This window comes from Gasterosteus aculeatus, chromosome 18 (genome assembly GCF_964276395.1).
Source record: "Gasterosteus aculeatus chromosome 18, fGasAcu3.hap1.1, whole genome shotgun sequence".
Lineage (NCBI taxonomy): Eukaryota > Metazoa > Chordata > Actinopteri > Perciformes > Gasterosteidae > Gasterosteus > Gasterosteus aculeatus.
Genome location: NC_135706.1, coordinates 14,086,457 through 14,113,086, shown reverse-complemented (window position 1 = coordinate 14,113,086; position 26,630 = coordinate 14,086,457). Strand labels below are relative to the sequence as shown.

The window sequence follows — 26,630 nt, the reverse complement described above, 5'->3', positions numbered from 1 at the left end:
TGCAATGATCTTCACAGATTACACTAAGGAATCTCTTAACCGTTGCCTTAGCAACCAGCAATGCACGTACCTCTGCCTCTATCTCAACCACAACGTAAGATAAGAACTTTCTCCGCCCCCCCAGCCAATTATTGTGCCAGTTTGTTCAAAGATTACAACAGGAGAATAACATGAAAGAACAGAACGAGAATATCGACAAATATAAATGAATATACTGGCAAGATTGCAAAATAGATAAGCAAGAGTAAGATAAAAAGGAGACAATCCTCTTTAAAAAAACTCAACCTTGAGGGAGTCCCTCTGCGAAGGGGAGAGTAAGCCCTAAGCGTCCTATTTAATGCAAAAATCTGAAGTGCTCTTTGAAAGCACCGGAGAGGAGAATAAAGGGTTCTATTTCAAACCAAATCATGATCTCTTCCTTTGAAGATTGAAGTTTGCCATTAAACTTTGCAAACCTCCGCCATGTCCTCCCTGCAAACCCGCCCCCGGATGTTTTCTCTGAAGTAAGAAATCCCACTGGTTGCACTCGCCCTATCTGGCTTTGTACTCCTCCCTACCTCCATCAGCTGACCTCCGCTCCCACGGGACGCCATCAGAGGGGGAGCCGCCCGCGCCGGGGAAGCGGTCCGCGCGCTGCCCTTCGCTCGGGCCGCCCTGGCATTTGAGCAGACTCCTCCGGTGTCGTCCCCGGGGGAGAGGCCCGAGCGTGAAAGTCAGTGATCTGTGGCAACGTGATCTTCGGTGCAGAGGATGAGGTTGAGAGGCCGCCGCCGCGTCACGGCGGCAGGGGACGTCCAGGATGTTAATGTGTGCAGTGTTTACATGATTAACATCAATAAATTGTGTTTGATTCAAATTGCATTCACTTCATCTAACATGCTAATGTAATAACTAATATCTAATAACACACAAAGTACAATTCTACCACTGAACATCATTGCACGTATTATAATTTCCACCACTTGGGTTGGCTTTCTTTTCTCTGGTTCTATCAGTGTTTTATACCACATTTGCACACGGGACACTTGTATCAATATTACATGGCGGTTTAGAGCTGTCCACCATTACAAAACACTGGGTAAGTAAGTAACACTCGGTGTGAAGCAGAAAGCGTCTCCGTGGACCGTGATTAATGTTCGGGTCAACAGGTTTTTTGCGACCGCGCTCTACTCGTCTTAAGAGTCGCCTTCGAGAGACACGTCTGGCACGCTGGCAGTCTAGACGTGCGGTTTGATTAATTCAAACGTACAGTGCAGTTTTTGAGACACTGATCTCCCGGCTCTCTTGGCTCTGACTCGTCGTGTCGACTGAACCGTCGTCGTCGTCGATGTACCTCTGCGGTCTCGACACCATAAAACGACTCTGCGTTGATGCTGAGGAACCTTCGCTCCGGCGTTCCTCTCACACGTTGCCTCTCATCCCTCCGTGCGATTGCCAGCACAACATCTCAAATGTAAAATCCCCGTCGCTCGAGTGCCGCTCTCACGCCACAGAGGGATCCGAGGGGCCGCTCAGGGCGCCGGGGGGGGGGGGGGAGTGTTGATTAGCCAGACAACGGAGAGGCCGCTCCGCGATGTCACTCCTACTTTGGCTGAGAGAGATGCAGGCGGAGCCACAGACGGAGTGTGGAAGGACTGCCAGCGTGTTTTCCTTTCCCTCTGTTAGCTGAATAAGCTGATCCCCCCCCCCCCCCCCCCAGTGGCTCTCGTGAAAACGCCCCCGTCGCTTTGGATAAATGCGATCGGTGTAACTGCAAAAACACTTGCAGCCATTAGGGAGGACTCAGACTGGCACTGCAGCTGACGGAGACACATTGCAAAGTATAGTGCTGTGTGTGTGTGTGGGGGGGGGAGACGGGGGGGGGGGGGCGCTGTGATTGACCCCGGTGATTTGAGCAAACACAAGCGTCAGCATCCGTGCATGACATGTAAAAAAGCTGTTATGAAACGCAGTCGTTTAGTCTCATCACCTCAGTGCAGCTCAGGTCAGGTGCATTCATGGCCCAACGAATCAGACGCGTTGACCAGCGAGTAGTTTTGAAGCCGCTTTGTGTGTGTGTGTGGGTGTGTGTGTGTGTGTGTGTGTGTGTGTGTGTGGGTGCAACGGTCTGGTATTTTTGGTTGCAGTGACTTGCACTTTTTCTTTTGCGACTTCTTTCTTTAGAGTCACCGTGTCAGGATTTCTGGAGAGAGAGACGTCGATATGAAGTGTTCAACGTGTCACTCCTCCGCTGCCTCTGCGCGACGTGCAACACAACAATCTAAATGCATGAATAACGCCGCGGGTGGGAGGAAGAATATGCAGCTGAGATGTTTGTCAGCGAATTTTTTTTTTCCCCCAGTAGTCGCCCGCCGCAGCGCAGACGAATGGACGAACCCATCCGACCTGATGTTCCTTCCCCCGAAACCTCGGCTCCTCTCCGCGGGTCACAACTTCATCCGTCTCGATTAAGCTCTGCACTCTGCGTTCATCCGCTAAAGTGCAAACTCAATGCAACACGGTGCCGACTCGGCAGACGACAGGCAGATTTGCTACTTAGAGCTGTTCACAAAAACCCAACGGTGGTGGAATGCTAATATGAGCTAGTCTGCCGCGCCTCGGAGATTAGATGGAATATCAGGGCCCTGATCCTGCTTCTCTAGCCGCTCCGACGCGGAGACAAATGTTTCAACGCGCAGACTTACGCCCCCAAATCCCGCGGATGCGATCTGTCCGATTGTCACATCTGAGCCGAACCCGTCCCGAGGCGAAATGCAGAATATGGCAATGCAGATTACAAAAGTAAAGTAAATAAAGGAGTTTAGTAACTTATTTGACGGCACGGAGGAAACAAGCAAAGTACCGCTGCCCGTGCGATGTGAGCAACCAAGGCGGCAGCTTCCTGTCCAAGCGACTCGTGATTCATGCTCTCCATCTCAAACACACCACAAATGGGGCGCATGCTTTCGGGGCGGGCCTACTGTGATTGACAGGCGGCTCCAAAAACTCTCACCCCTCAATTGCAGGGGATCAAAGACAAACATGAGCTGGTAAATGCGGGTTCAACAATTTGCATTTATGAGCAACATCATGATATATAGATATATGCTGCATAGAAAGGACGTGACATTTAATCCTTGGAGTTAATTCCCAGAGGAGAACAATTAGGGGCCGAGCAGAAGGGGACCTGCTATCGGTGACCCCCCCCCAGCTGTGTGCTAACGGGGAGCATTCTCGTTCTGGCAATGCAAACACGCTCAGGCTCATTTTCGGTGTCTGAACGACGGTTTCTCATTAGCGGGAATGCGTGTGATGTGGAACAGCGGCCGTGTGCCACCTGAGCACACGTTGGTCTCGTCGGCGGCGGGAGGGGCGCTCGCAGCCTGCAGGGATCTCGTCTTGGGTCGTGGGTTTTCGGGATGAATGTTTGCTGTAAATGAGTCAACGACTCTGCGCGTCGGAGCTCGGTCGAGCTGCATAAATACATCCTCCCACATTCCCCCGGCCCACTCGCGGGCCGCTGTGTGCGCCGGCTGCAGCTGACAAACATGCAATCTGAAAAGCAGGAGGCATGAAATGAAAAACAAACCAATATAATTACATATAAAAGTGGGTATTCGTGTCTGTTGGGTCGCCAGGAGAAAACACGGTGTTTTGCTACAAGAGAGAAAACATCTATTTCTTTCCCAGAGAACTCAATGGTTCACCTTTTAAAGAGTAACTGAAAATCGATTCTCCGCTGACTTCCTGTGATGTGGCTTCTCGCGGTGCTGCAGTAATGTACAGGCGGACTTCAGCCCCCCCCCCCCCCCCCCCCCCCCGACGTCGCGTTGGTTTACTCACAGGCCCCCCAGAGCACATTTCCAAGAGGGGGAATTAAAGCGAAAGCCCGCTGTTAAGCGATCTAAAATGAAGAGCAATTGTTGGAGCTGTTCTGCAAAGATACGCACTGAAACTCTGAGCTGAACTTCGTGTGTGGATACGATCTGAGAGCCGGATGTATCCGCCGTCCTCCAACTTTGAATGGAATTTTGTTGCAATACAAACTCGCACCTGTACAAAGTTTACCATTTAAAAAAGCCCTTTAGTTGTGATACGAGGACAGCAAGTTATCTTCTGTGACTCCCCTTGCACAGAGCTTGGATAAGTAGCTTTAGCGCCCACATTCATCTGCTGGTAACGGTTCAACCAGACAGTGAAGGCACCTTGGGATCCAGGTTCCCATTTTACTTTACTTCATTTTTTTGGATGTATTGTGCTACCAGGAGACACACTGCGGTTCTGTATGTTTTTCTTTTTTTTCCTCCGTCCGCTTTGCTATTCAAACCCAGCTGCCGTCCGTGCAAAGTCCATACCCTACGGAGCTGCGCTGAAATGAAATTTCAGCTTGCATAAGGCAGTCGGGGGAAGCTGTGAATGTGGAGGAAATTCAATATTGACTTAAATCTTTCACAATGGTACGGAAGTAGTAGCGAAATTGTCTGAGCCCCGTATTCCCGAGTCTATCTTCGGGGACCATGTGGGCCTGGCTGTGCTCAGATAAGTGCTCCCCCCCCCCGCCCCGACCACCTCGGACCAGACGGAGCATTAAAAAGCCGGGGGCCCGGTGGCCCCCGAGGTCCAGCGGCATCCGTCAGCAGCTGTGATGAGTGTTCACGCCGAGGTCCCAGGCCGCGTTAAGGAGTGAGTCTACAGCGCCCCCCCCGCCCTCGCCCCCCCCCCCCCCCATGCACCCCTGCTTGTCGGGAGAGATCTCGTTTTGCTACCTCCCCGACCTCCGCGCCAATCCGTCCTCCGCCGAGCGATGATTCACCGAACACGCCTCCTCGGCGCTCCGCTCCCCGTTGGCGTCGCTCCTCAGGCCCTGACAGCGCATTCTGAAGCACCTGCAGGTCATTCGCAGCGTGTCCTACAGTCCACGCTGAAGGTTTGGGGGCCAAACACCCGATCAATGGCACACGACGTATGTGAACAGGTTGATGGCTTTGGCGTCCTTGGGTACTACATTTCCCTTTCTTCATCTAATATTGATTCAGAGACATCAAAATGTGTGATCTCCGATTTACACTTACTATTTTTTTTCAAAATAAACCTCACATCTTCACAGGAAACTACTCATTTATTTAATAGTCGCATATCGGATACGCACAGATATTAAACTGGGAGGATCAGTTTCTTCAGCCTTCTAGCAGCCCCTCCTGGTTTCCCACAGATATGCAGTTTGCGGTAACACGGTAAAAAAGACGTTATCTCCGTTTGACATTATTAGTTTTGCATCAGCTGTTTAGCACGACGCTCGACCCTTGTTCCAAAATGCACCAAGACCTAGTCTATGTGCTCCTCACCATTAGATCCTCGCGCTCATCGTACCAGGCGGTCTTTGCAGAGAACCTCGCGTGCAGTTTGAGTCGCTCAGAGGTGGATCGCGTTGGGACATTTGAGTGTGGGTGTGTGCAACCATCTGTGCGAGTGTGCAGATGTGTGCATCCACGTGTGGGTGTGAGGCAGCGATGAAAGAGGGGATAATCTCAGTTCATTTGGGACAGCCTTCTGTTTATTTTGTTTCATCTGCATCTGTGTCCCGAATAATACCATTGAATAATGGCGCTGCATGAAATGAAGTGTAAATCGGAGTTATTACACCGTGTGTCACAGACGTTATGGCCAGTAAAAAAAAAAGAGAAATGCATAAATAGAACAGCAGGTGTGTCGTTGTCTCTCCAGTAAAAGTGGGCTAACGAGGGGGGAGGCTGTCGCAAACGTAGTAGGCTGCAATGCCCCGGTTTCATTTGACTACTGAGATATGTTAATTTATGACATAAATCCCATAAAAACACCGCTTATCACCACAGTCCCGCCGGCGGCCGGCTATTACAGCTCACCCCTCGTCTCTGAGCACTGTATTTATTCCCCCATCAAAGGACTGCATCGGGATTGCACAATTATCAACACCCGAATGACCGATCCACCCGGAGGAAAGGGATGTCGGTCACATGACGTCGCAGATAGTGGCTGTTTCAGGGTCCCCGGGGGCCGATAATACAAAATCTATGCCGTTCATTGTAGAAAAGATGTTGTTTTGAGTAGAATTTCACTATCTTGATGCTTTATACGTCCTTTGGTAACACGATTCACGCCACTTTCTTCCTGCACATCAATATGTGATTTCTTAGAGAAATTGCTATTTATACGCTCATATATTTGGCCCGCCGCACAAAGATTCCAACTTGCGAATGCAGTAACATACAGTATGGCTGTAATATTCCCCCCACCCCCCTCCGGGTTTCCTGTTAACCAGCTGCATCCCCCTGGGCGCTTTAAAGCTGAGCCAGCACAGTTCTGCTTCTGATCTGGCGCTTTAGTCACGGGGGGCTACGCAGTACTGGAGAATATCAGGACAGCAGAGAGTATGACTGATGATACAGATGAAAAGGATACAAAAACTGACTTTGAACTCATCCCTCTTTGTTTTTCTGTTTCTCACCCAGGTTCCCATGTATGACTCTACCATGGACCACATCATCTACTGCCTGCTGGTCCTGGGAGCCACAGTGATGACCACCTGTGCATGCCCCAAGTACTGTGTATGCCAGAATCTGTCCGAATCCCTGGGGACGCTGTGTCCCGCCAAAGGCCTTCTTTTTGTGCCTCCGGACATTGACCGCAGCACGGTGGAGCTCCGGCTGGGAGGCAACTACATCCTCCGCATTACTCAGCAGGACTTTGCCAATATGACCGACCTGGTGGACCTGACCCTCTCCAGGAACACCATCAGCTACATTCAGCCCTTCTCCTTTGGCGACTTAGAAACTCTGCGCTCTCTTCATCTGGACAACAACCGCTTGACCGAGCTTGGCCCCGATGACCTGAGAGGCCTGGTCAACCTGCAGCACCTCATCGTTAACAACAACCAACTTGGACGCATCCACGACAAGGCCTTTGAGGACTTGGCACCTTCCTTGGAGGACGTGGATCTCTCCTACAACAACCTGGTGTCTCTGCCCTGGCACTCTGTCCGCCAGATGGTAAACCTGCACCAGCTGAGTCTCGACCACAACTTGCTGGACTTCATTCCAGAGGGCACCTTCACGGACCTTGACAGGCTGGCGAGATTGGACCTGACCTCCAATCGCTTGCAGAAGCTTCCCCCGGACCCCATCTTTGCCCGCGCCCAGGACTCAATGATGCTGACTACTCCCTACGCACCCCAGCTGTCCCTCAGTATAGGCGGAAACCCGTTGCACTGCAATTGCGAGATGCTGTGGCTGAGGCGGCTCGAGAGAGACGACGACCTGGAAACCTGTGCCTCCCCTCCGACCCTGAAGGGCCGCTACTTTTGGAACGTGAAGGAGGAGGAGTTTGTGTGTCAGCCCCCTCTCATTACTCAGCACACCCACAGAATGCTGGTCCTGGAGGGCCAGACCGCCGGCCTCAGGTGCGAAGCAATCGGAGACCCTTTGCCCACCATCCACTGGATCTCCCCTGAGGATCGTCTGCTTGGCAACTCGTCCCGGACCGCAGTGTACAGCAACGGAACCCTGAGCATCACCATCACCACGTCCAAGGACTACGGAACCTTCACCTGCATAGCGGCCAACGTGGCCGGCGAGTCCACCGCCACCGTAGAGGTGTCCATCGTTCAGCTGCCCCACCTCAGCAACGGCACCGGGCAGCCGGCGCCGCCAAAGTCCCGTCTCTCCGATATCACAGGGACCACCAGGATCAGCAAAGGCGTTCCCAGTAGCCCGCCGGAGAGGACCGTGTCCGTCTCTGAGGTGACGGCCGTCTCAGCCCTGGTCAAGTGGACGGTGAGCAAATCGTCCCCCAAGGTGAAGATGTACCAGCTCCAGTACAACTGCTCCGATGACGAGGTTCTGATTTACAGGTAAACACTCGCATATTCTTTCCTCTCCGTGGCGCCCGCTGCCTACGCAGCACCAAAGCAAAGTGAGGAACCAGCTGGTGAACATCTCTTCTTTTAGGAGTTGATGTAGAACAAATCTGAACTGAGAGTGTATCTGTTGGACAATGCATAATGTGGCCAGAAACACAGCTCTCACAGTGGAAGATAATGAATACACGAATAAGTGAAAGTAAATAATGTATTCACTGCTTGGTCAGCTGCCTCCCAGGTGGTCAAAACTCTTCATCAAGCTTTATTCCTAAGATATACATTTTAATTTTGCCATCTTATTATGTATCTGGTTACATGCTCTCTAAAAGGTTATCTGTTATGCACATAAGTTATAAAATGCCTGAGAAGTGTGGAGGCTGCACTGCTGAAAGTGAAACCGCCCCCCAAAGATGCACACAGCACGTTTGTCACTGTCACCCACGGATTTAGTTTAAATTTAGCTTCGTGCACCTGAAAAGCTTTAAAAGTGAGAAGTTGAAGTTTCCAACTAAAATGCTGACCTATAAGTCCTGTAGAGGGAAGCATCAGTGCTTCATTACTGTCACTGAGAAGAGAATAGCTGTGTTTAGGGGGGGGGGGGTCTGAATGGGAGGCCCAGCACACAAAGAGATGGATGCATTTTGCCTAGACATTGAACAATGTCTATTTAGAGGCTGCAGTGTGACAACAACAACAACACTTTCCCGTGGAATCAGTGCACATGCAAAACACACACACTTAGAGTTGATTGACAGCAGTAAAAAAAACACCTCCCCTCCCTCGCAGCTCACCTGTTCCTCACGTGACCCTCACTAAGCACATCGCCGTGCTTTGCTGCGCTCGATTGTGTTCAGCAGTCCAGAACCAGAAGGGCAATTTCTGGGCCGTTTCCGTCAATCCGGCAGCCGTTGATGTGGATGAAACTGTATTAGATGAAGCTTCTATTGCACAGCCACAGCCTCCAAAGCGAGTGTGAAACCAGCCAGAAAAAAATCCAATTACTTAATGTCATATAAATCTCTCCTCAAAACTGTGGAAAGCAAGATATTTAGAGCTGTAGCCGCAGGGCGGTGGCCACCCCCATTGTTGCAATATTCTTCTTCATTATGAAGCGTATTATATTTCTTTGTTAGAGACAGATACAAATGCCGGACGAGTGTTTTTCAGACCTTTATATGAATATACAGCACAACTCTGGAGCAATGTAATGAATTCTATTCAGCCTTTCAGTTCTTGCATAAAACATTTTAATTTGAAATATATTTGTAATATGTAATAATGTAAAAAAGATGCTATGATATGATAGGCACCCTTCATGTCATGTACACTTTCAAACAGCTTACACTCAACATATTCAAAGCTACACGGAACTAATAGAAACAACAGGTGAGTTTCAGTGAGAAAAAAAATGCATTAAATTAATATATGAGCTGTTCCTCTTTGACCGCCGCCTCCTTGCCTTCCCCACAGATGTTCTTGTTGAAACGTTTAATCAAAATTCTCTTTCCAAAGAAAAGAGCGAACCTTTCATATGAATGATAATGAGATCTGTTTTCTCGGGAGCAACCAGCTCTGCTTCTATCAACCGGCCTCCTCTGATAGATCTGTAACAGCTGACATTTAAACAGTAAGACAAAAGTGCGACGCTGCAGAGGGCACAAGGTGCTGGAATATATACGGAATGATTCATGTTGTTATATATATATATTTAAATACACATATCCCTGTGTGTGTGTGTGTGTGTGTTAAGTGAATACAGGCAGTAAGGTTGATATTTTGCACGTCAGTGTGCATCTTTCCTTCATATGAATATGCAGCCGCTCTGGTGTTTTATCATAAATAAAGAGGATTTGGCTCATTAGGAGCATCGAGCAGAACCTTGTGTGGCAGATGTCTGCAATCTTAATAAACACAAGAGTTTTAAATAAAAACGCAAGTATGTAAAACCCAACGTCAACATTGACTAAAGGGAAGTAAGGTAACACGAGTGGAAACTGGCGTACGTGGAGCTTTGGCCTTTGACCCGAGTCTTCAGATCCAACAGGTTCATTTATTGTCTCTGAATCCATCAAAAACAGGAAGAATGGTCTTCACTGAGCGACATGAATGTCCTAAATACCACTGCACAGATGCAACGCATTAGTCGTTCCATCTCATTTGGATCTTGTTACAGCTTCATCCATTATTATTTCTGAAGGGGCGTGACTACCTCAATGGAAAGCCACTTCAGCACACCGGCCATCTGTTACACCATTAAAAAGTGGAAAAGGCATAATTTCTTTTCCCCTAATGTAGACCGCTGGAGTGAAGAAGAGTGTGTTGAGTTCAAACTACTTTAAGAACTACAATTTGCTCAAAAAGGTTACTTGATTAAATCCAAAGGGTCCCATTATATCCACCTCTGGTGTAGAAATGGATGAGTCTCTTTGTGGTTCCTCATGCAGCCGTGATAATGGAAGCTACACGTCAGCTGCAGCCTGTCAGTAATATTTCACTAAAATGGAGATGCGCAGGGCAATACTTAACCACATAATGGCTACGGTGTCACATGTCATGGGATTCATTCTGTTACAGAGATGCATGTCAGCGCTGAAAGCACCATCCTCCGGCCCACATTACTGGGTATTAGCTGAGCTGAAGAGACCGTCGCGGCTCCTATAAGGAAAAGCATGAGTTGGCTATTGATCACAGCTCTGACAATCAAATAACACACCGGCTTATTTTAAAATATCAAGCTGGCTGCAGGAAGAGCTCAAGAGAAAGATTGAGTGTTCTTCGGTAAGGAGCAAAATGTGGACGTACGGAGTCACAATGTGCACGACGCCACTAAAGAGGTCAGGTGACATTTAGCATGAAGAGCAAAAAGAAAAAGTGGCATGAAAGTGGGGTTGACGTGACCTGTTTTATGAACTACGTACTGAACTAGCGCTGCAAAATGGAAAAATGGTGGTTCCATTTACAAACGTACTCATTTTATCGCTCATGCAGCTGGATATTTGTAGAATGCACAAAAAAAATACCGTCAGACTAAACTGCAGCAGCACAACGTGAAACATAAAAACCACCGCCTCAAATACACCACTTCACCACGTGGGTGAAGCCAGCCACGTTCTTATTATAATGTCTGAAGTGTGAGCGCTGGCGGGGTGACGGAGGTGATAATCGGTGTCTTTCTCCAGCCGAGGCCAACTCAGCAAAGACTTCAGTAGTTCAGAGTTCATCTACAGAGGAAGAAACTGTAAATCCCCGGAGGACAGTTTGCAAAGAGAGAGTCAGAGATGAAGTGTGTGCGTCGGATTCCAAGGAAGTGCATTTCGGCTTTACAGAGAAAAAGTAGGCCACGACTTCCATTTTGGCAGCGAACGAGACTTTGGATCGTTCTGGTTTGTGAGCGTCAGGTCAGAGAAGCATAAGAGGATCAAAAATAAACTCTTAGCGCATAAACAAATCACAACATTCTCAGGCGGCGTCTCAGCAGTAAAACAACCTCCGAGGAAAGTAAGTGAGTGCATTGTACTTTGATCTACTAATATCTTACTGACATGTTCATGCTACAATGGAATGACAGGTTGAACTATTTAATCCACTTCATTTATCGGACAGCTTTCATGTCCAGTGACGTTGCAGATGAGGATTTCTACATGAAGATAATATAAGACAAAAAAAACTTTCATGATAGGGGTATAACTTTCTACTCAGACCCAAGAAGAATCATCTAATAATATTTACTATGAAGTTTATACTTTTCCATAAGGGTTTCACGTCTTTTTAAAGGGTTTGCTGGTATCGGTACTGAATCCCGCTGCACCTTTTGCAATGGAGTCCGAACCTCTCAATTCTTACAGTAACACAACCAATTGAAAAAGATGAACTCGTGCAGAAAATGCTCGCCAGTCGGTAAACGCCGCTATTCGATTCCACGATATCTTTTGTATTTCCAGCCACTTCATTTCTTCCCGGCTGTGAATGTTGGCCGTTGTGCACCCGTGCCCGAGCCAGGATGGTCTCCGCTGCCAGAGCGGCATGAAGGCTCGCTGGAGTGCCGGCTCGGTGTTATCACAGTTATCTCAAGCGGAGACATTTAAAACAAACCGCAGGCCTAAGCTGGCGGCGCTTTAAGCCACGCCTTCCTCTTCCCGATGCGTTCATCCATCGCCGTTAGACCGAAGGGGCGTTTCACTGCAACCGGCTGACATTCACGGGCACGGGCACAGACGGCGAACAACGCCACGGCCCATTTAATCCTCCACAATGCAGCTGCAGAGTCTGAGAGTGAGTGCCGGCCAGCGACAGACCGTTAGGCGTTTTGCTTACATGAGCATAATCAAATTTCCCAGCAGCAACCCGGAAGTTTGGGCTGAATCGATGGGGCACGAGACCATTTGGCGTGACCTTGTCTGTGTTCGTCCGGAGGAAAGAAAGCCTTTACAAATCAGGCAGCGAGACTGAATCATCGCTCAGCTGTTCTGTGCGGCTGAACGAAAAGGAAAAGAATGCAGCTCAGGAATTATCGTTTGAGGACAGGAAGCAGGCAAGCGGAGCAACTCTTTGTTTTTTTTAGATGAGAAAAAATGTGGAATGTCAAAAACAGCATCTGACAAATATTTGGCAAATCTCAAAGGATCGAAGCCTGTCTCCTCCTGTGTCTCCTCCTGTGTCTCCTCCTGTGTCTCCTCCTGTGTCTCCTCCTGTGTCTCCTCTCCAGTGTCTCCTCTCCCCCTCCCTCTGATTAATGCTCCGGCCTCGCACCGCCATCAGCAGGCCACTCGACAAATTTCCTTTCGCAGCCCGAAGGGGGGCAAGACCATTTTTTTTTTTATCTCCCCGTGATAAGCATTGGCCGAGGTTTCTTTGGACTCCGGCTACGTTCACATGAATTAAAATGAATTAGCCGCTCCGCGCGGACAACCTGAAATCAATTAGAGCTCGGCACAGGAGGCGAGCTGCGAACACCAAAAGAATCACCAGGCAAAAGAATTTCACTCCCGAACCCGGCAGCCAGCCAATTATAATCGTCTAATGAACTGTAGCACAAGTTGGACAAGTGGAACTTTTTCATCGGAAAGCGGCTTCTTTTTGTTTGAGCTGTGGGGACTAATTGGGACGGGGAAAAAACACAGAGGTCGAACCCATCTGCGATCCTTGTCGCCTGTCAGATAAACGTCCTTTCGGACACGATGTGAGATAAATTGCCAATGCAGAGATTCCTGCACACTACTACGTCTTCATTGAAGAAATCTTTCAAACTAAACGACAAAACACCCACTTTAAAGGTCCCACGCTGTAGAACACGAGGTGTTTTCTTTCATTATCAGCAGGTATTTGTGCTCTATAGATATTGGGGGCCCCATCCACAGAGCTAATAACAATAATAATAATGAACTCTGTGTGGTTCGCTCACGCGGCGAGTTCCCGGCTGTGTGGAAGCACTAACAACCACATCAGCAACAACAAGCCCTCCTTAGGAAGCGACATCACACCGGCCCCACGCCGCAAACACAAGGTGGAATGGTGTTTTATTATGTCTTAGCTAAACGCCGGAACCCAGCTGGCCGACTTTCTGCGAAGGATTCGGCCTTTTCCCTGCAGAGGGATCTGTGTCCGGACATGAGCCAGCGGTATCACTTAAGGAGCTGGCGTGAGCTGTAACTGCGACGGTACAACCTGCGGTCATCTGGCCCCTGAGCCGCTCTCCTCGGGGCAGTCGGAGGCTCGCTGGATTCGCACACACAGAATGTGCTTCGCTCGCTGTCTGCTTATTTATTTATCGCTGCTCCGAAGCTCCAATATCAAATGGACCCTCTGTTCACTGCTGCATGACAGATGGCTGTGAGAGATAACGCCAATTACTCTTGGCTGTCCGATAAAGCAGCCACAACAGAGGCTAAGCAGTGGAGAGGAACTCTGTGCAATGCAAATAAAAAGCCTGACTCTCTTTTAATGAAAAGGCTTGTGTTTAAAATGACATGTGCGCCCTGGTCAAATGCCGATTGTTCAATCATGGTTCATTTACTGCATGATCCCTCTTGGTTTTCAGAGCTGCTTCTGAGACGTTGAGAGAGACATTTACAACAGAGGAAGACCTCCCTTCCCTAGTAGGGTAATTAAACTGCCTGGTTTTGCCCCGTCTTTGTCTTCAGGATGATCCCGGCCTCCAGCAAAGCGTTCCTGGTCACTAATCTGGTGTCGGGGACCCGCTACGATCTGTGTGTGCTGGCCGCCTGGGACGACACCGCCACCACGCTGACGGCCACCAACGTGGTGGGCTGCACCCATTTCATCACCCAGGACGACTACCCTCAGTGCCAGTCTCTGCCCAGCCAGCTGCTGGGGGGCACCATGATCCTGGTGGTGGGGGGCATCATCGTAGCAACCTTGCTGGTCTTCATCGTCATCCTCATGCTGCGCTACAAGGCCGCCGACACGGAGCCCCCGGCGGGGAAACTGACCAGCGTCATCGACACGCACTCGCAGACCAACGGGGGGCGCGTCGGGCAGAACGGGCTCCTCATGCCCCCGTCTCAGCCCGAGCCCCGGGTCAAGGCCAAAGTGGCCCTGAAGGACGAGGTGGTGGAATTCAAGTGCGGCTCCCTGCAGAGCAGCCTCACCTCGTCCTCCTCGTCCTCGGGCTCCGTGGCGGGGGGCCAGTACAGCCCCAACAGCACACTTGCCAACATTTGGAGGTCAGCGAACTCCAAGCCTCGGTCCAACCTGGACCACCTGCTCGGGGCCCTGTCCCAGCTGGAGCTGCGGGGGGCGCAGGGCCGCGACCCGGGGGGCGCCTGCGGCGCGGCGGCCTCGGCGAAGAAAGGCCGCGCGGACAAGGAGCCGCTGCTGGGCCGGACGCTGGACTCCAGGCTCAGCCGGCTCCTCATGCTACCGCTGGACTCCAAGCCAAAGAGGAGCCAGTCCTTCGACATGGGAGACATTACGGGCGCCGGCGCCGCTCAGCTGTCCGGCAAATCCCGCCGGATCGGCAGCATCTGGACTAGGAGGAGCCTGTCTGTGAACGGCATGCTGCTGCAGTGCGACGAGGAGGGGGACACGGGGGGGAGCGAGGGGACGATAGACGGCGCCGACTGGGTGATGGAGAGTACTGTCTAGGGAGGACGGAGGGCCAAAAGGACCGGCGACGCCGAGACAGACCGCAGCCTTTGTCCTGCATGAAGCACGCTCACTTTCATCCCGTCCCCTGACCCGAGTGGGACAGGACGACGGGTCTTCATAGTCACGGCCAAAAGCAAACTTCTGGAATAAGACCGTTGGATGGTTTTGGCCCACACTTTGTACAGAGACGGATTTAAATGGTCGGTTGGCTTCAAAAGGGCCAAAGGGGAAACGACGGAGCCGTGCTTTTGGTTATCTGATCATGCACATGGACAGCTATTATTCTGTATAAATTGAATGTGTGTATGGAGTTTTATATTTTTTATTTCGCTGGTCAAACCCGATTGGTCCCTTGCTGGTTTCTGCCTTGACACAGAATCAAGGCCTGACCAGTGGTTACACTATAAATTCTGCTACTGTAAATTCATCCTCATGCCAGTTACCTACTGATGCAGTTGAACCTCCTCCGACACAATGGTGAAGTAAATATACGTAGATGTGATGCTTTGATTCATGAAGATTTAAGAAAAAACATTTATTGACAAAGCCGTATGTGAATATATTTACTTTCTATACAGAGCATATATTTGAGGGGGTCACTCAATAATCATAATAATAAACTCATCATATGAAATTTTCTGTGATTGCATAGATTCAAAAACCCCATTATCTCTTAAACTATGACTGTATTGTATGTGAAGACTTAATTGTTTAAAAAATGCCAAAATATTGAAGCAGAGAGTGGTGCAATGGGCAGGATGTTCCAAGACTATTTAGTTTGTGTATATTTGTTAGTAGAGGAATGAATGGTGTGTTATGGAGTTTAGTGTTGTTCATTGAAAGCTTCTTTTTCAAAAGACGCATTCGCCGCGGCGTCACTGAACATTGGCCAAAAACTCAATCAGGATAAATGTGTTAAGATAATTCTGGTTCATTACAACTGGTTAGCTTTGATCACATGTGGATTTGTAGCGATATGAAGAGCAGTTGCCGTATCTTGCTAGCCAAACAGCTACTGTGGTGCTAATGTAGCAGCAAGCCGGCTTACGCTAACAGGCGGTGGATTGGGGGGCGGGCATGTGGGCGGGGCCTCGATACTGCAGCTCTGGATCCAAAATGGCAGCTTCCGTATGCGAGATACTTTGGCTCCACTTTTTCTACAGCGGGAGGAAGCGGGGGGACGCTTTGTCCATCTACGTCCAGATGCAGAACACAGCATGAGCACAGCCGACCCCTTTCTATTGCAATGTGTTCAAGTTGTATAAAACCAGAATTATCCTTTACACACTACGTTCATTTGGTGTGAAGTTGCTACTTGTTGAGTATCTTTAAAAAATACAAGTCCAGTCACTGATGCTCTCATTTTGTCTACCAAGTCAGTGAGTTTTAGGTATACAGAATAAAAGAAAATGGTGCATACAAATGTTTGACAGCTGGTTGATCCCCTCAAGGTCAAAGGTTCATAGAACCTGTTCCATCAGGAGGAGATCTGGGTTTTTATAAGGGTTTAAATATGTATTAATTAACCTATTTAATGAAAGTTTACTGTCCAGAACGTTTTTATTAAACAACACAAAGTTGTTTGCTCTATTTATCTGGTGTTGCATGTTTCTGCCCAACGGATCCATGAGCAGTTCAGTCCTGTGTAAACACCCATATTGTCACTTCTCACGTGGGGTCTGAATGACTTTTTTTGTGATATTTCTGATATGACTGCGCGTGTACAGTGTCTCTATATATTGGATTATTTTTCCGTACCATACTCCAGTTGGAATATGTGAGGCAGTGGAAGAGGGGAGCAGCAGCAGCTCCACTGTGTTGTTACAGTGTTGTTGCTCACGTCGTACCCCGAGCTGTAAAAGATGTTACTGTTGTTCAAATAATATGTAATGTTTTGCTAAAATAAAACTGAAAAATCTCCTGCGATAGCCATGTGATGTCAGAGCTGCTGCATTTAGGTTATGTTGGGACTATAAATAAACAAAAACAAAAAAAAAAGGTTATAAATTAAAAAAAGTCATCATCAACGTGAGACCCTCAAGGAGGAAGAGCGATATAAAAAACGGTAATGAAAGTGGATTGGATTTGCAAAATGCCAATTTAATTGCAAATAAAAATGTTAACCGGGGTGAATTGTATCCATTCATTTGTTCAATTCATACATGACTGTCAATCAGTATTGATAATAGACGTTGTGGGTGTGAAGAGGGAACGGAGCTCTCTATTTACTCCTCCAACTGGTAAGGGGCCCCCGAGTGGACCCCCAACACGCCGGAGGGATTACACATCTCAGCAGGCCTGCGAACGCCTCCGGCTTCCCGAAGATGAGCGGGAAAGTGAATCTGGGGAGGGATCCTTCTGGAATACCCTCCTAATCCTGCTCCCGCCTCCCCAGGTTGAGCCGAGGATGGTGGAAGGATGGGCCAGGGGATTGAACAGCTGAGGGACGACCCGCTCCGACCTCTGACCCGGTCGAGGTGCACACACGGTGCCACGTGTGGTTGTATTTTAGCTTTGGAGAGCCGAGTGGGCTACTAGAGCGGCACGCCAGCAGCAATAATCAAAGTAATTGCAGAGATGAGCAGAAAGCGTAGGTGGTGGGGCGGGCCAATAACTTGTGATTGACAGGTCGCCACCATGGCTTTGTCTTGCCTCTACGTCAAAGCAATTTAGGTATCTATGGCAACACATGATGTTAACTCCTGTCTGCAGGTATGAAGGTCGCTTTGCCAGACAGCGGATATTCATCTGCTTTAAATTGAAAGATCATCCTCCGAGACAGAATAGTTAGCTAGTTATTTTCCTCAACCATCCAATCGCTGAGCCGCCGATAACCGCTTTAATGAAATCCTCCAATCAATTGATTAAATGGCGAGAGTCAAAATCTTAAGGCTGCTGAGCACAACTAGAGCAAAAATGAAAATAAATGCTGCTCTATTTAAGCATTTTCCTCCCGCCTTCCTTCCACTCCGCTGGCACCTGTCAGTCACCTTGACGAGCTGTCACCCTGCCTGAGCGAGCGTCTGAGGCACTCAGCATTTGTGAAACCACCAGTGACACATCGGGAAAAACAATCTGCAATTCTTTTTTTTTTTCAACGATTCCTGCAGTTTTGTGACAGCTATTATTTTTGTTTGTCTCCGTCGGCGCTCAAACGAAGAGGATTTTATACATAAAAACAATATCCAATATCTCCCTCATTGTTTTAGAATGCTCCGTCACTTCCAATATGTGGCCACTACACTCCTGACAGGTTGTTGAACGGAACGTATCTGACGGAGAGGCCACGGAACTCCAATTAGAAAAAGAGCTGGTAAACTGGTAACGGAAGGAGGCTTTCATTGAAGCTTAATCAGAGGGAATAGATTTGTGCGGTGCAGGTGAACTTATTTAACCTTTCACCAGACTCCGGAGGCTCGCCGCGTGTCCACGGCCCTTCTCATAACTCAAGTTTCATACATATATAAATGTGTGGGAGGATTCTGTTGGATGTTCGAGCCGAAACCAGAAGCTCTGCTTTCCCACTGTGTCACACGCGCGCGTCCCTCGGGCGGCTCATTCACAGCGGAGACGGTCCGTCTGGGGTAAAGGCCGGCGTATCTCCTGCGACCTTGGTCTCCCGGGAGACCAAGGCATCCCGGCCTTATCGGCTGCACGGACGGCTGAGTTACGGCTCTAATGGAGACACTTTTAGGAATGCAAATGACCTTAGCGTGACCCAGAGGAATACTGTGTCTCATTATCTCTGCCATCATTATCTCTTTCTCCTCGCTCACCTTTTGACTGACTAAACCGTCGTAACCTGGCGGAGAGATCCCAGCGCGTTGGACCCATCGACCTCCTTTACCGCGTGCATTAGCGGCCTTTAAACCCGTGATTGCTATGAATGTGTGTGGACATCAGCCTGCACGGGTGCGTTGCTGCAGTGACGTCGGGCAACTTGTACATTTCATTTTCTGTGGCAATACATGAAAATAGTTTTCCCCACTTAATGCTAAGCTAGGCTAACCCGGCATAAGCAGCCGGTCCGGACTCCCTGCAGTTCGCCTACAGAGCCAACATGGCCCTCTACTTCATCCTCCTGCATCTGGACTCCCCAGGAACCTACGCCAGGATCCTGTTTGTGGACTTCAGCTCTGCTTTCAACAACACGTGAAGCTGGGGAAACAAGTCTCAGCCTCTCGGTCCATCAGCACCGGTTCCCCTCTGCTCTTCTCCCTGTACACAAACAGCACGAGTCCGCCTACAGGTGGGAGTCTGATCACCTGGTGACAACCCAGAGCTCAATGCTCTGAAGACAGTGGAGATGGTTGTAGATTTTAGGAAGAACGCAGTCCCACCCTCCCCCGTCACCTCTGTGGACTCCTTCCGTTTCCTGGGCTCCATCATCACCCAGAACCTCAAGTGGGAGCTGAACATCAGCTCCGTCACCAAGAGGGCTCAGCAGAGGTTGTTCTTCCTGAGGCAGCTGAAGAAATTCAACCTACCAAAGACGTTGATGGTTCACTTTTCCACGGCCATCATGGAGTCCATCCTCTGCTCCTCCATCACCGTCTCCATCACCGTCTGCAGTAATGGCACGTTAACCCAAGGGGACATCAGAAGATCTCGGCGGGGTCACAAAACATAATCCAGGGTGTAATACGGAGCTGAGAGGTTCAGAGCAGGCCGACGCAGGATTTAGCTTTTGCTTTGGAGGAGTTGCACATCATCACGGGGGGGCGATTCCGAGAGATCATGTGACCCGCGGAGCAGCTGGGCCGGTCAACTCAGAGGAACCTAAAGCTGCTTCCCACCGCTTCTTTAGGGTCCTCCAGTCTGCTGCAGTACTTCTCTGCATTTGATTTAGGCGCCGGGGGTTTGGCCTTTGTAATGTTAATTAACATTGCACCACAGGCCTCACACTCCACACTGCAGATTCACTTCACATTTGTTCAAATAAAGCTTTTTATTTTTGCTCCTCGCGTTTGCTTTTAACTTCACACCGCTCGACTCTTTAAGCCACGGCACAAAGTAGGTTGTCGTGGCAACACATCACCTGCCTATGTGTGATTCAGATGGATACCAGCAAAGTGCAGGACAGATACGTGGACGAGATCCCGTGATGCCCCCCCGCTGTGCTCCTTTGATCCAAAAACCCTCCGTTTATGATGCACCTGATTGTTTGTTGTCGTTGTCCCCCCCCCTAAATCAATGGCCAGGTCAGGAGACGGTGCGCCAAGATAATTGGTTTCCAGCAGTTCCGGCTGAGTTCTTCTTTTTTCTTTTATCCTTGAAGAGTGTAAAAAATGTAAACGGCTCCCTGCAGACTTTTCTTTAACTGGAAAACCCATCAAACGAAGTGAGAGCAGACGTTGGGCTGTAAACACCTCCTTGTGCAAAGACCCAGGACGATTTCTTGGTGCTGCTTTTATTGAATAACTTTTGCGAGGGGGCTCGTGGCAGCGGCTGCTATGAGTCAGCATTGCAAAAAAAACTACTTAAAACTAAAAGGTCAAAAAGGGGTCAAACAGAACATGCCAATTGGTTCATTTCCGGAATAGAGATCTTAACATTGGATGTTATTATTTGATTTCTTGATACATTATTCAAAGGTTTAAATGGAATTGAACACACCTCTTAATAATCTAAATAATATGGACAGTTTGGTGTCTAATCTAATCCACGTAATGGAAACTTTTGGTCTTAAAGAATTAAAATAAACACATTCGGGTGTTTTTGATGAAAGAAAACGTGTTGTGGAAGCAAAGCAGCTCCAAATCCAACCAGTGCACACAAGGATTATGACCGGAGGCGGTATTGTTTACGCCTGGTGGGTCCCCCGTCTTCTCATTTAACTCAAGTTTCATTCAGGGATTACTTACAAGTTCGGGGGAACGACGTGATGGAGCATTGATGGAGATAAAAATCAATGAAGCGATCAATTCAAGAGCCAAACCTCCACCTGGGAGACAAGGTCCAAAAGTGCCGACATCCAAAGAAAAGCTGCTAACGCGTTAGCTCCCTCCTCACCTGTCCGGGGAGACATTATAACGTTAGCTGGATAAGCTGATGTTACGTTAAGGATCTTATTTATAGTGCTTCACCACAAACTGAGTTCCGTCGCCGTTTTATCGGAGAGAAGGCGGACATTCCCAACGCAACTGACATCCAAACAATCAGGATGGATGGACAGTAATCAGGGTGCTTGGAACCATTTTTGTCCCTTTAACTCTCAACTGTTGAGCGATGCATCAATTCAATCGTTGAACCAGATTTTAAGCCGAAAACATCCAACCAGGTAAACGGATCACTGACCCCTCATGTAAGTATTTACTACCTCCAAAACTACTAAAGAACTGCATCCCCTGATTGACATGTGAATGAAATATAATGATCACTGTACACTCAGTTTTTTGTGTGGCGTTCGATGTGAGAAATTCTTTCTGTTAACCAAATAGAGCCTTCGCTCTCCTTTACCCTTTTGTACCCATTTGTTCTTTTATACTGCATTATTTAGAGTAAATTATCACTAAATATTTCTACATTCATTGATAAGTATTAGATCCCACGTCTGTTGTGGTGGATGTTGCTTTTAGAAGGCTGTGATATTCACAGACTGATGTAAGCATCTGATCCTGGACAAGCAGACCTCTGCGTCCTCAGTCGGACCCCGTGTGCAGCAGCGGTCACCAGACGCCACGTTAACTAGCGGGAGGAGCAAACGGACGCTTTGCATGGAAATCACGCAGATCTGCACGCTCGCGTTCGATGTCAGAGCGTGCCGGAGTGCTCGTCGGGCCGACCGTAACCGACGTCTCATCTAATTGGCCGTAATAGAAGAGCCTGATTACGGAAGATAAAAGGCGGCGCGGTCACAGCTGAGACTCATTGCCGACCACCCTGCCAACGCAAATTCAATCGCAGGCTTCTTCCGTGGCTGACGAGACGCCCGCAGCTCCAATCAGAGGAACCTTGGATTGAAAGCTCTTGAAGAAGAGGAGCTTGAGTGTCTTTTTCGAAAGCAGCGTTGTTTCCTGAGCTTCCCGCCACATCTCGTGGCCTTCCTCGGCAGACGGCAGGTGACCCCTGCTCTCTGGGGTCAGACGTCTGCTTGTTGATAACCGTCGGAGAAAGAGGTTCCTTGCATCGACAAAAGCTTTTGTCAAAACACATATTTTAAAGGATGAACCTTCAACCTCAATTTGAAAGTTACTTGTGTGTCTTTTTCTCGTCTGTCCTCCATAAATTGTCTTGCTTTTGCTCCTCAGTTCATGTTACTGGCGCAGAGGCTTCACCACCCATATCGTGGACAAAGAACCAACAGCAACTACGATAACAGCATTTAGTCACCTTCATTAACGTGTCTTTCCTTGGTTAGATAAGACAGCACATGTGGAAATGGGAATCATCGCATCAACAGTTGTATTTCTCATCCCCTGCATTAATCACATCTTTACCATCCTGTGTCCCTGGCAACCTGAGAGACATGAAGACAGAGCGTGAGGCGTGTCTATGTTGTTAGAATCTGTACATCATTGTGCTTAGACGTCTACAGTACAGTGTAACATTGAGTAAGCCAGCACTGCCCCAGTGTGGTCAAAGATGATTACTACACAACTCTAAAGCTTCACGTACATTGTGTACAATGTGCTTCATAAGGGACACATAGTGAGGAACGTCCCAGGAGAGAAGATTTCTGTCCTCATCTTTACAGGGGAAAATAATATCTGACATGTGTAGTGTTACTATTATAATTACCTTTCTTCTAAGGGGGGAGTTTGCTTTGAAAGGATCCTTTTTATGTAATAAGTTGGTACTGACGCAGTAAACGTCAGCCAGCTGTTTCTGCAATGACTCAATGCTGCAGAAACATAACGTATTCGTTTTTGCTTTTGCTTATTAAAGTGGACACGTTGCATCCCAGTGTTCGGATGTCTTATATCGGTAGAAAGTGGAGACGTTTTGCCTCCTGTCAGGTAGTGAATGAGCAAAGGATGTAGGACAGCGAGGCAAAATATTCAGATTTTGGACCATGTAGAACTGAGTTAAACATAATGGTTAAGATGTGATGAGCTGTGATGTGTTATTATTAAAGTGTACCAGATGATGATGTTATACATGCTATGTTATGTTTCACACTGAGGCCTGAAGCCACAGGTATGTTCATTGAATGTATTGGAATGTTGAGGGAAAGATAAGACACGATAAGATGAGACAGAGAGGTTCCAGGTTCCAATCTGCAGACTCAGAGGAATGTGGGAGGGAGACTAACCGGGAGGAGACACGTTTGAATGAGCAAACAGAAGCCTCCTGTAAACCAATATGGTCATATGAGATATGGACGAGCAAAATATTATACTATTCACACCTCATTTCACTTTGTAACTGCATTGCTTATTACTTCTGTTAATTATTCAATTCTTTATCATTAACTTTATCATCAACTCGACGCCTCAATTAATATCAACAAAGTTCTCTTTGTTCATTCTAACGTTGAAGCAATGGATCTGCTGACGCCAGGATTACACGAAAATATTACCTCACATTTCTCTCCCCTTATTGTGAATTCTTTCTCCTTTTGCCTTCAGCCTGTCTGCGCTGTCGCGATATGTGATTATCTATTAGAAAACCTGCGCATTGTTTATCAGCACAAGTTTACGAGCATTTGCAGGCGTATCAGCAGTGTAGAGGGCAATGGGCCGTGGCCCCACCCAAAAAAAAAAAGATTCTTTTAATTATATTTAAAATAAATTTGACAAATAGTCAATATGTCTCTATTTGTGTTTTTGAAATATGAAACATACCCGGTAATATTTGTAAATTAACGATATCGTCGCCGAATATATGCTTTTCCTGCACGTCCTCTCCGCTTCTCAGCTGGACTCGGGCCCAAAGCGGCGGGTCCAAGAGGCGGATAGCCAATCACTGATAAAGTTAATGAGTGACACATAGTTCCAGAGTCCTAAAATACATTGGGATTTGGGCATCGCCCCTCGCCGCCCCACTGCGCTCTCGTCAGGGCGAGTCTCAAGATAACAAGACGACCGGCGGTGTCCTTCCGAGAAGAGCTGGAGAAACTAGAGGTAAATATAAAATCATATCATATATAAAATCACATATATATATTCATTTATTCATTAATATATATATATTCATTTATTCATTAATATATATATTCATTCATTCATTAATATAGGCTACTGAATTGTTTGAATAAGATGTCACAACTATCGCTTTTGTCAATAAAGTTTTGGAGGCGCATGCGCAGTGGCTCGATACTGCAGAGAGCTACATCGGGAATTCCGCAGCTGTCAAGGAGGACCGTGCGGGAATGTGAGGTTGGAGACGGGCGCCTTGCCCCCCCACCCCCACCCAGACCTCCCCGTACAACTCAACATGTGCGTCTGCTCCCGGAGCCCCGCGGCTCTGGGGGCCGTGGTTCCGGAGCGATGAAGGGACGTTGCGGACAGAACTTTTAACTCGGGCCGCTCCTCTCCGCCGCCATGGCCTCTCCGGCCATCGGTTCCGCGGCAGGGAGCTGCTTCGAGCAGCATCGCAAGTCCGTCTCGCTGCTCTTCTACCGGGCCGTGCGGGACCTGAAGCCGGTCTGGATGCTGGAGGACATGCGTGCGATGGAGACGTTTTGCTGGGAGGAGGGCGACGCCGCCGGCCGCCGCACGTACACCCCGTCGGAGGCGCTGCTTTACGCGATAGTCCACGACCATCGGGCGTACGCGCGCTACCTGCTCAACCGGTACGCCGGGGAGGCGCTGGCGAGGCCCGGGGAGCGCTTCTGCCGCTGTGCGTCGCCCGCCGCCCCGCACCTGGCCATGGCCATCCGCTACGACCGGCGCTACATTCTCGGCCTCATCCTGCAGGAGAGCCACCGCATAGCCGGCGTGCCTTCTCCTCCTACGTCCTCCTCCTCCTCCACCACCTCCGCCTCCTCCTGCGGCAACCGGGCCGGCTGTTTCCACATGGAGGACGGCCGCACCCCGCTGCACCTGGCCTGCGAGCTGCTGCGCCCCGAGGCGGCGGTCATGCTGCTGGGGAGCGGCGCGTCCCCGCACGCCCTGGACCGCGACGGCTGCACGCCCCTGGACGTCCTCCTGGAGAAACTCGGGCACCGCGGGCAGGGGGGGGCGAGCGGGAGGCAGTGCCTGGACCACCTGCTCATGTTCATGCCCAAGGTCCGCTTTAAGATGAAGGGGGCCCTGCGCAGGGAGCCGGGCCGCTGGGCCCCGGTGCTGGGCGAGGAGACCTACGGGTACCTGACGGAGAGGAGGCCGGCTCCGCTCATCCTCGCCGCCATGCAGACCGTCCTGAGGCAGCTGAGCCCGGAGACCTTCCCGGACAACCTGCACGAACTGCCCATCCCCTCCTCCCTGAAACCGCTGTGAGGGGGGGGGTGGAGGCCTGCAGGGGGACAGTGATGCATGCTCCGCTATTTTAGCACGGTGTGTGTGTGCGTGTGTGTGTGTGTGTGGGGGGGGGAGGGTTGTGTGTTTGTGTTTGCACTTCATTATAGGGCTCCACAAATTAATATTCAGGGAACAAACGCATGAATGTCTGCAGATGTGCTGATTGGATTCACAGTCTGTGACAGCAGCGTGGAGGCAGAGAATGAACCAGGGAATAAACAGCCATGTTGTTTCTTTAAACTAATGTAGTCATTAATCAGCAGTTTGTTTATCAAACCTTTACTAATATGCCACTGAACTAATCCGATGAAGGTTTGCTGTGTTACTCATGTCGGGTTTTTATTTGAATGGAAAGATGAAAAAGGAAGCGATCTTATTGGTCATTTAACAGTCAAGTGACTTTAAGACTCTTTGGGCGACTGATTATTTTTAAAATAAAATCAACACATGGATTTGTATTTTTGTTGTCTTTTCTTGACCTCGTGAACGTTCTCTGTCTGTGTAAAACAGAGAAAGAAACAAACATTCTCTCCAGAATGGAGGGTTGTTCTCGAGATTCAAGATTCACTCCAGCTTTTCCTCCCGAGCTTCCTACCAGGACCACCTTACAAATCTCACTTTCTATAAACATAATTTAGTTATAGCTCATTTAGAATGCTGTATCTATGTAACATTATGAAGCATTTATTATGCAGTCAAGCATTGCAATATCTCATATTCCTGAACGCTCACTGACATATTAGTGTGCAGAGGCCGGAATGTGTTATAATCTTAAACACAAATATGTGAAAGCCGTATAAACATTGTTGCTTATTACTTGACTTAAAGAAAGGAATTCCCCCCTGTTATGCTACTCGGGGAATGAGTAACAGGAAATGCTGTAAGGTTCTTGTTGCCTATTACGGTAACAGAAACACTAAAGACCAGACGGATGAGAATTCTCTGTGCGAGCGGTAAAGCAGCAGGAGGCCGGTGTCAGTTAATCACACCGGTCCTCTGAATCTCATAGCAGCTTAACACATCTCATGTCTTTGGAGTTTCACTTTGAAATGAAAGGTTTGATCTCCGTATAGGGGCTTGTGGCTCACATGAGTGACACAGGAAGTTCATGACCAGCGTGCCGCTCAATCTTCCCACTGGATCTTTGCACCAGGATTCAAGTCCTCTGCATCAAAATAACATGAAAGAAAACGTGACGATCTTTGCAGACCTTTATCGCCACCAACGCTGTTGAAGCAGATCAACGG

General features: G+C 48.7%; 2 protein-coding genes across 2 annotated transcripts in view; both read left to right on the top strand.

The window, feature by feature from the left end:
* Window positions 1–17,108, top strand: part of lrfn2b (leucine rich repeat and fibronectin type III domain containing 2b) — a 62,632-nt gene extending 45,524 nt beyond the window's left edge. Inside the window, exons 4-5 of the mRNA XM_078093545.1 lie at window positions 6,468–7,864; window positions 14,014–17,108. Coding sequence (XP_077949671.1) covers window positions 6,474–7,864; window positions 14,014–14,977 — 2,355 coding nt within the window. The 5' untranslated portion in view covers window positions 6,468–6,473 and the 3' untranslated portion in view covers window positions 14,978–17,108. The remainder of the gene's footprint in view (window positions 1–6,467; window positions 7,865–14,013) is intronic.
* A 6,818-nt stretch (window positions 17,109–23,926) lies between these two features.
* Window positions 23,927–25,841, top strand: LOC120808358 (ankyrin repeat domain-containing protein 9). Its single transcript, XM_040161239.2, has 2 exons — window positions 23,927–24,045; window positions 24,211–25,841. Exon 2 carries the CDS (start codon window positions 24,466–24,468, stop codon window positions 25,360–25,362), a length of 897 nt encoding a protein of 298 aa, XP_040017173.2. The 5' UTR covers window positions 23,927–24,045; window positions 24,211–24,465; the 3' UTR covers window positions 25,363–25,841.
* The last annotated feature ends 789 nt before the right edge of the window (window positions 25,842–26,630 follow it).